This window comes from Nanorana parkeri, unplaced genomic scaffold (genome assembly GCF_000935625.1).
Source record: "Nanorana parkeri isolate BGI_ZX_2015 unplaced genomic scaffold, ASM93562v1 scaffold55, whole genome shotgun sequence".
In the NCBI taxonomy this organism is placed as follows: Eukaryota; Metazoa; Chordata; class Amphibia; order Anura; family Dicroglossidae; genus Nanorana; species Nanorana parkeri.
In genome coordinates, this window is record NW_017306323.1 from 2,882,351 (window position 1) to 2,892,607 (window position 10,257).

The 10,257-nt window shown below is 41.7% G+C and overlaps 1 protein-coding gene across 1 annotated transcript in view; it reads right to left on the reverse strand.

Moving 5' to 3' along the window:
• The window catches only part of LOC108804351 (keratin, type I cytoskeletal 14-like), a 25,792-nt gene extending 20,243 nt beyond the window's left edge, over nt 1-5,549 (reverse strand). The window contains exons 1-2 of the mRNA XM_018576059.1: nt 5,259-5,549; nt 2,044-2,126 (exon numbers count right to left, since the gene is read on the reverse strand). Of these exons, the coding sequence (XP_018431561.1) occupies nt 2,044-2,126; nt 5,259-5,540 (365 nt within the window). The 5' untranslated portion in view covers nt 5,541-5,549. The remainder of the gene's footprint in view (nt 1-2,043; nt 2,127-5,258) is intronic.
• Between the last annotated feature and the right edge of the window lie 4,708 nt (nt 5,550-10,257).

Below are 10,257 nucleotides of genomic sequence, written 5' to 3' on the forward strand. Positions count from 1 at the left end.
TGTACCCCCCACCCCCACACATATATATCAGATAAGGAACTACAAGTCCAAGCATGCCATCATTGTCCCTGTACACCCTCCACACACACACATATCACCCAGGGAACGGCAATATCTGGTTGTTGTACAGGGGCAATGAGGGCATGCTGGGACTTGTAGTTCCCTAGCTGATATCTTATGAAGCTGTATTCCACCTGAAAGTACTACAATTACATTATAGAACTAAGAATAGAACATAAAATAAAACTTTTTTTTTTCTAATACTCACCTGATTCCTGGATCCACCGACAAGCGCAGCCTCCCGTCTCCCATGCTGTTAGAAGTTGCATACAGCGCGTGTGCTGGTTACTACTGAAACTGGCACGCACAGCGTGCAGCTTCTGAGAAGATACACTATTAGCATAGCGGGGAAGGCGGCTGCGCATTTTGCATCGCTCCAGCTACGCTAATAGCGTTATCTTCTCAGAAGCTGCACACTGCGTGCGTCGGTTTAGGTAGTAAGCAGCACACACTGTATGCAACTTCTAACAGCGTGGGAGACGGGAGGCCGCGCTTGTTGGTGGATCCAGAAATCAGGTGAGTAGTATCAAACAAAAAAAAAGGTTTTATTTTATGTTCCCGGGGACATTTAAAAATCTACAGACCTTATAGGCAGCCCATTGACCACCCTTTGTTCTGTATTTTTGTTTGTTTGTACAAGCATTTCTATGTCTTTTTGCACATTTTAGGCTTGAAGTTTTTTATTATTAATTTTAACCAAAGAAAAGCTAGTTAGTAGGTAAGTAAATAAAAATTAAAAATTGTACACTAAATAAAAAAGTAGGGAGACAACCTGGAAGGATCACCTCCAATATCCGCCAGAACCTTTTAAATAGTTGAGACTAGACATGTGCACTGCCAAAAAATTTGTTTCGTTTTAAATTTGGATTTGTGTTATTTCGTTTTTCGGGATTCGGGTGTGAAAGTCAATTCGGATTCGGAATTCGGATTCGGACAAAATTCGGTAGCGGTAGTTCGAACGTTCGTTTCATTTTCTGTTCTTATTCGTTTCTTATTCTTTTTTTTATTCGTTTCTTATTCGTTTCTTATTCGTTTCGTTCGTTCGTTTGCAGCAAAGTGACATGTGAGGGGGAAAAAATATTTTTCTCCTCTAATGTCACTTTGCTCCAACAAACGAAACGAATAAGAAACTAATAAGAAACGAATAAGAACAGAAAACGAAACGAACGTTCGAACTACCGCTACCGAATTTCGGAAATGGAAATTCGGATTCGTTTGCATTCGCTATGTCTGTAATTCGGAATTCGGATACATCCGAATGTCCGAATTTCTGAAAATTCGTCCGAATTTCGATTCGGAACGAAACGAATCGCACATGTCTAGTTGAGACTACATTATCATGATTCATTAGGTTATTTCATACATAAATTCCCTTTGTAGGTCGTACTTCCTACAGTATGATTGACACTATTTAATTGACAAAAACTCGTGGTCTATATTAGTTGATCTGCAGTGTTGCAGGGGCCCAGAAAGGTTTTTTCTTGATGGATGCTTTGGGCCACCTATTTAAGTCCAGTTAGACCTGGTGTGGTCAATTTGAATATTTCCAAACAAATTATGCTTGTATGTGGTACGATCGTGAGTTATCCCGCCAGTTTATAGCGTCAACCATTAACATGATTAGTGCATTTCCATAGCTTTGAAATAAGCTCTTCATAAACTCCATTCTTTTCCAACTAGGTAAGTAAATGTGTAAAAAAAATTACATTACATGCTTTTTTAAATGCCCCCATTGTGGCCAGAACATGTGACAGCCCCAAAAGAAGCTCATGTACTTTTTCGCAATACAGATGTTTTGCTACAAGTGACTGAACCCTCAGATGTGAACACAACTGAACACAATGGGCTGCCTCATGTTGAGTGTTGTAGCGTTTAGGCACTGGAGCAACCAAATGCTCAGATGTGAAGGGGCCTTAGGATTTATTCACACTGCAAAAATATGTTATGTCTTACGGACTGATTCCATACACTTTTTTCACTTACTTCACTCTGAAATCATCCGCAGCCAGCCGAGCATTGTCACTTTGCACAGTGAGATGATTATTAGCCAAAGTAGCAGAAAAGATCTGTAAGGATATAAGGGAAATCAAAATAGAATGAGCTTACAACTTCTAGGCACCTGGATTTCAGTGTATAAAACTGGACTATAAATAGCTGTATTCAATATTATTTTCTATCTTCTTTTGAGTCTTGAATAACGTGGGTATTTGTTAGAACCTCTGTCAGATTTGTATTGCGTCTCACCATTGGGGAGATTTTGTCACACTTCCTGTCACAGAGAGAGAACAAGAAGCAAAGGGAAATCTCCCTAAAGAGAGAAGGGAGTCTACTTTTAACAACTGTCGCCACAACAGGTGTCGGGGTTGGAATATCGGACCTGTAATTTGTAATAAGGTTAGGCTTTCCCCCACTTTCTGACCAGGATTTGGTGACTAGGACAAGGAATCACCCAGAACATGCTGGTATTAATTTAAAGAGCTTAGGATGGTTATAGAAGTGGTGTATTTTCTGTTCAGCTCCATGGGCTTAACAAAAAAACCACTTGATTTGCCCATCTGTGCTAAACAGTGTGAATGGAGGAATCTCCCCTGCAGACTATTGTGTACCGACAGCCAGTGCCCAAACAGTGACTGCAGCTGGCATTTGGTCACTGTTTGGAAAACAATTTTGGGCATGGCCCCTTTGACAAAGTCAATTGAAAAATCACCATTTGCTGAACTGAGTGATGCCAGCAGGGCCACGCAGTGCTGATTCAATACAGATTTGAACAGTATAAAAATAGCAAATGGCGAGATACCTGCTCTCATTGCATCCAGCATAGTGTTCCACAGTGTAGACATCACACACTCATGGCCAGCGAGGTACGGGTCTATGCATGGGCTTCCCATAGACCAACACCTTGATGGACATGGCTGTGCCGTGTCTACACTGTGGATCTATGAGAAACGCCCAACTGGATTATAAAATTATTACCTGCGAGGATAAGATGAATGTTATTCCAAATAAGACATTGATTGCTACATGCATTCGGAAATACTGAGTGCCACTTTACTAATTGTTTTTGGTTAATTGTTTTCAGCTTGTTACTTTGTAGACATTCAGGAATTCCCTCAGAGACTAAGACGGCATCCATATTTACCACACAGTCGCAGAGCCCCTGCAGAGGCCAGGCCCCAGGGTCACTGTGCTCCCCTCTTCCTTTTGACTGATCAGCATATGTTATCTTTAAACAAATTACATTTTTGTATAATTTTAAATTTACTGCTCTATTAAACAAAACAAGTCAACAGTGAGGACAAAATCTTGCTAGATCTTTATATGGGGGGATGTATGTAAAAATTAGGTTACTCTATAAAGTCGAAATCTAGCCAATTCTTTTTATTTTTTTTTACATTTTAGATCAAGTGGACAAAGGCTGGAACCTTGACTTCGGTTCTAGCCCTTTCTCATGCTGTGTAAGGTTAAAAAACTAATTTGGCTGTAGTTCCACTGTAAGTGGTCATTAAGTGTCTTTGGAAAAAAAAAAGCTTAACACAAGACTTCTAGCAATATTGTATTCTCATCATTGACTTTCTTTGATTAATACAGCAGTTCTATTACATAAACATGTTAATTTGTTAACATCTAACATATGCTGATTGGACAAAAGTGGGGGGTGCAGTGTCCTGGCCTTGGTAGGGGGTCTCATACTGTGAGGCAAATATGGATAATGGCAGAGTGGGGCCCTAGGCAAGGTTGCAGCATTGCCCCCATCACTTTTTTGACATTGATAGCTATTTCAGTGGGCACTGACAAGTCGCTCCATTTGCTTTGTCTGTACTGGCACTACCCCGTCAGATACCAAATATTGCAAATACACCCTTGTAAAGTGACAGGAAGATGGATATTGATGAGTCTGGGTTTGGTGCAAACCCAGTTTGCCTGTGTTCATCCAAGCCTGCTCAAAACTGTGACTGCCACCCCCTCTTCCTAGCCAATCAATTGCAGGGAGGCACATTCCCCGCCCTGCAACTATACATCACAAAGAGGCCGGGAATGCTCCTGCCGCAACTGCTACCATTAATGAGGCTGGGAGTGGTGGTCACAGCTTTGAGCAGGCTTGGGCTAACTCAGGTGACCTGGGTTCGCACCAAGCCCAGGCTCATCTCTACAGGTGGACAGCTTTGACTATTTTCACTACCCACTGTTTTTTTGCAGTAGACTGAAAGTTGTAGCAGGGCCCCTTAGACATTATCTGGGCCCTAGGTTCTTGCCTAGGTTTCCTTGTAGGTGATGTAGGTCTTGTGAGACAGTGCTACTGTGCATAAAGGATCCCTGACTGTAGAGATGAAAATTGTATCCCTATTTTTGCAATCAGCAGGTAGACAGAACATCATTGTAACTCTATGACCAGGCTCCCATGTGTACAGTAGGGCGCCGAATACCAGAAAGGTCGTCAAAGTGCAAACCGAGTTCCTCATAAGGTTAGTACTTATACTAACAACATTTATCAGGGGTATGATGATGACCTGTCTCTGCCTCCCCTGGAGAGATTTCTCCTCAGTTCCTATATGTAGACAAGTGGGAAGCCACCATTGGCAGTAATTGTCACCAGCTGTCACCATTAGAAGATTTTCCTAACTTCATGTTCCAGAGACAACTATAAACATTTTGCATTCGTCCTGATTTGCTTTGCCTGTGGCAATGGTTATAAGGACAAATACCGAGATTGCATATCCCCAGCGGGAACCCATGTATGCATTTGTGAATTTGCCACTAACTGATGCAGATGGATGCTGTGGTGAATTTGTGCAAATTGCACACAGTATGAGCCACTCCTTTATTTCTTAATGCACAGGAAACACTTCTTGCACCAGCTTAGGGTCATTACTTATTGGCTGTGAGTATATCATTACTCTTATTACATTATTGTGTTTTTAGGCATAGGAGGTGCCCGTAACAGTCCTGCGAAGCAATTGTGGATCTGCATAAGTATATACTTAACATTTTGCAATATATATTTAGGTCTCACTTTTTTTTTTTTTTCATTAAGATTCATATCTCCACCACTAATGTACAGCTTTCTTTTGTAATATACATCTAGCAACCCTAAAGAATTGTATTCCTGTTTGATGACAATAGTGTTCGCTCAGTAAAAATATGTTTCTCATATACACATGTATTTAGTATAAGACAATAGTGTATGCTGGTAGACTTACCTTATCCTTCAGTGCTTCAATGATGCTGTAATATTTGGTGTAATCAACGTTTGGAAGTTTGTGGGTGTCATACCAGTTTGTTATCTTAATCTCAAGTTCTGCATTAGAGTCTTCTAGAGCATGCACTGTGTCCATATAGGTGGCCAAGCGGGAGTTAAGATTCTGCATGGTTTCCTTTTCTCCAGCTTGAAGAATACCGTCTCCTCCCCCATATGAGAAAGCACCCAAGGAACCGTTGCTGAAGCCTCCTCTTTGCCCCCCAACTGAAATTCCTCCAGGCATTCCACCAAAGCCCCCGGTGTTAGAAACACCACCAAAGCCTTGATGGTTAGCTGAGCCTCTGCTAGAAAAGCCACCTGCTGACCTGCTGCTAAAACCACTACTGAAACCTCCAGCTGTGTTTCCACTTGAACATCCACTAAAACCTTCACTTTGTCCCCCATTCTGTCCACCAGAATACCCACCTCCTAATCCAGTAGATCCACTTGAGCTACCCACATGGTCTACACTTTGGTCATCTCTAAAACTGACATTATGTCCTCTGGAGCTGTTTCCAGATCCTTCACTTTGCCCTCTGCTGGAAGAACCACAATATTGACCAGAGCTGCCTCCATAGCCTCCACTTTGTCCAGCTTTAGAGCCACCTGTATATCCACCAGAGCTGCCACCCTGACCTCCACCCTGCACTTCCCTGGAAACACCAGTTTGTCCACTGGAACAGCTGTCAAAGCTTCCACTAGAGGCCCCTGTATATCCAGCAGAGCTGCCATTCTGGCTTCCACTTTGTCCTCCCCTAGACACAGGATCATATCTCCTAGAACCACTGTCATAGTCTCCACTTTGTCCTCTACTAGAGCCACCTCTATTTCTATCAGAGCTGCCATCCAGGCTTCCACTTTGTCCTCCCGTGGACAGTGGACTACATCTCCTAGAACCACTGTCATAGTCTCCACTTTGTCCTCTACTAGAGCCACCTCTATTTCTATCAGAGCTGCCATCCTGGCTTCCACTTTGTCCTCCCCTGGACAGAGGGCTATATCTCCTAGAACCACTGTCATAGTATTCACTTTGTCCTCCACTAGAGCCACCTCTATTTCTATCAGAGCTGCCATCCTGGCTTCCACTTTGTCCTCCTGTGGACAGTGGACCACATCTCCTAGAACCACTGTCATAGTCTCCACTTTGTCCTCCACTGAAGCCACCTCTATTTCTATCAGAGCTGCCATCCTGGCTTCCACTTTGTCCTCCCCTGGACAGAGGGCTATATCTCCTAGAACCACTGTCATAGTCTTCACTTTGTCCTCCACTAGAGACACCTCTTTTTTTATCAGAGCTGCCATCCTGGCATCCACTTTGTCCTCCCCTAGACACAGGATCATATCTCCTAGAACCACTGTCATAGTCTTCACTTTGTCCTCCACTAGAGCCACCTCTATTTTTATCAGAGCTGCCATCCTGGCTTCCACTTTGTTCTCCCCTGGACACAGGGCTATATCTCCTAGAACCACTGTCATAGTCTCCACTTTGTCCTCCACTAGAGACACCTGTACATCCACCCGAGCTGCCACTTTGACTGCCAATTTGCCCCACCCTGGAAACACCACCATATCTACTGGCAATGCTATCATAGCCTACATTAGAACTTGAGTGAACACTAGAATTACCACCAGCAGAGACACCACTAGAAACTCCTCTCTGATTTCCAAAAGAGTGAGCAGGTTTCTCACTGCAGTTTCCACCAGAACCTTCTCTATCACTCAATTCCCCAGCAATGTAATCATCATTGTAGCCACCAGCAGATGTATTCTGAGGATTTCTATCTTCACAGCTTTCACTGTGTCCTAAGGACCTGTTTGCTGAATTCCAATTGGATTCCTGGTTGCTAGAACTTCTGTAAGACATTTTCTTCACGGGAGAAATGTAGACTTCTTAGAGAAGCAATGATTGTCAAAGCACACAGCAAAACTGAAGTGACTTTCCATCATTTTATACCAAAGTGGGTGTTACGTGGCAAGATTCCATGTAAGTTTAAATGTTACAATGTTCGCCAACCTAGAATCTCTATGTACTTATTATTTATTTATAATGGTTAATAACTATTTTCAAGACTATTTCTTCAATATCGGGTAGTAGTTGTTTAAGGCTGGATCGCATTTCAAAACTGAGACAGGTGGAGTTACGTTTGAGGTTTATTGCTATAATTTAGCAGTTTATTTAATGTTTTTACTATATATTTTTATGATCATACTGGAGCAACACAGTATTAAAATATCTGTCGTCTGACAAAAGAAAAGAATAAACCTTTTGGCATAGGAGCACACTGCATTCTTTCTCGTCTTTTGCATGACTCAGAATAATCTTGGAGCAATAAAAAGTCATCACACTATAAAACCACTGAAAATTAGAGGTACCGTTTTGGTAAAGGTAAAAATACATTTGATGGAGCCAGCACTAGTTCCTCTGTAATGAGCACGTGTTATGTTATTAAAGAGGGATCTCCTAAAAGCAAAATTTTTATGTTGACACTAAAAACAAATTGTGTAATTGATATAGCTGGTAATTTCCTTTACCCATTTTAGAATCTATAGCATTCAGGCTGTAGCTGTCATGAAACTGTGATAATGATCTGTGTTAAGATGAACGTGCAACTCCTCAGCCAGGCAATGCAACTACAGGTTTTGAAATTGCCAAACAGTCTTCTATTCATTAGGCTCTGTTCACGTCTTTGCGATGGTGAAGCACAAGCGATGGCACACATGATCCGGCACCACATGAAACTATGTTAGGTGTGCTGCGGTGCCATTATTTCTTAATAGCACCCCAACCGTTGCACCACAATGATTGGCAACCTATTTCCATGCGACATGGAGCAATATGATTTAATAAAAAGGTGCCTGCACATTTTTTATGAGCTAACCTACCACAGAATGGGCTGACCTCAATGTACCCTATAGCACAGAGGTGTGAACGGGGGCTTAGTCCTCATTGTGGTATTGCTGACCCTGGGGTTTGAAGAAAATCAATTCTTTTTACTGCTTCCTGCGGTCCCAAAGGGAATATTCTAGTGACCATGTTTTAACCTGTACAGGAAGTAAAGAAAAGAGACAAAGGCAGAAATATAAATGGTCTTTTTTAAGTAGCATAGGGGGAAGGCTAGAAGCCCCATCTGCTTTTTAATCTCTTTCAGACCCAGTCAGTCTGTCACTATGGAGACACGGGAAGTACGGGGATATCTACTGAATGTAACCACAGACGGCCATCAAACACCTGACAGATCATCCTAACTCTTCCTCACAATGTCCAAGAGTACAAGAAAAAACATCTGACTGGAGGTACACTTTGAAATATTCAACTTTACTAGTACTCTCTGGTTTGGCCATTATCTCATGTTCCCCAAAATGAGCTAAATGTACTGTCAGCACCTCTTAAACAATTGCCATGTTAGTATTTGTTTTAAAAAAAAAATCTAATGCCCCTTTTATGATCCTAAATCCATGGTCAATTGATGCAATGGATCCCAAGTCTTCTTCCTACAGCACAGTGGGAGAGTCCTTTGGGGATCCCAGCCAATGAAGAACCATAGTTTCCCATAACTCTGGTTTATATTCCTACATAGTGAGGTAGATTACTTTATCTCTTAATGGTTGGTGACAGTGTGGTAAAAAAGCTATTAAGAGTTTTTGTAGGGATACCATTTTAAATGCAAGCCATTTTTATTGTATGGTCCCTATGACCATGGAACTTTGTGGCCACACTAGTTTGTATATCTCAGAAAGTTAAAAAGGATTCAAACAGTGGGTAAATGTTAATTTCCTAGACTATTTCTTCCTTCCATATGACTGTAAAAAAGTTGATAAAGCAAGAGACAAATGCTCCAGCCCCACCCCATATTTGTGTAATGACCTTGCCCTAAGTGGGGTGACTACTTAAATTTAGTTTGCTAAGACTGCAGTCAATCCGGCTGATTGTATAGATTATGCTCATTTGGTTTCGCCTAAGGATTCTACTATTGATTGCATCTGCCTGCTGCTGGATGTAGCCTTGCCACAGAGCAGAACAACCAATAGTGGAAAGCTATGGATATCTTTGTCTCTCCAGCCAATCACTAGGAGTTTCATGGCCAGTGGTACATGCTGGGAGAGCACATAAATATGTGAGACTCACTTTGTTACATGTGTGCTGTCTGACCAGAACCTGAAGCCTGCAGGTGATGGACTCAGTTGGGGTCCAGAACTATTCCTGTGATGGAGAGCCAGGGAGGAACTTTTGTCTGCTTGAGGTACCTGAGAGAGCAGAATGGGCTTGGACCTCAGAGAAAAGTCTGGTGTCTCATCTATCTCAAAATGTCTGCCAGCTATGGTACTCTAACACAGTGTTATCACAATTCTGGTTCAAAAAACCTCTACATTTTTAAGCTGTAGAGCATTTGGTGAGTCTGGAGTACTGTATTCCAGAGATGTCTACAGTCCTATACCCTCTCTACCTGTTTTGCTGTTTGTTCTAATAAAGCCTATTTCACTCCATACATCCCTCCTTCTGGCTAAGGATCCATCCTGGAAGTGAAATGTCAGCCACTCCTGTGCCTAGAATCTAAGGGGGGCTGCTACATTGGCTTTATATATAGAAAGGTATAGACCCAGTGAAATCCCAAATTAGATTACAGCAAGAACCACAATGTCAACATCTAACTCATTGTGACTTCATGTGACTATTGACATCACACATCTCAAAGCATGTCTGCACCATTACGACCTCAGTAACCAATGTGTTGTGTTAATGTAAAAAGGTTTGAATAATGATGACATGAGGCACTCTCAGTAATGAAGATTCTTTAGCATGTTTCTAGGTATCTGGTGTTTAGAATTTTTGACATTGTAATTTTGTTCAGACTATTCTGGGATACGATAATAGTTCTAATAAACTGAAAACATTAACGGTGCTCTAAAATTAACTTTATTGTTAACAAAATAAGCACCTATAAAAGCTAGCACCTTAGTCA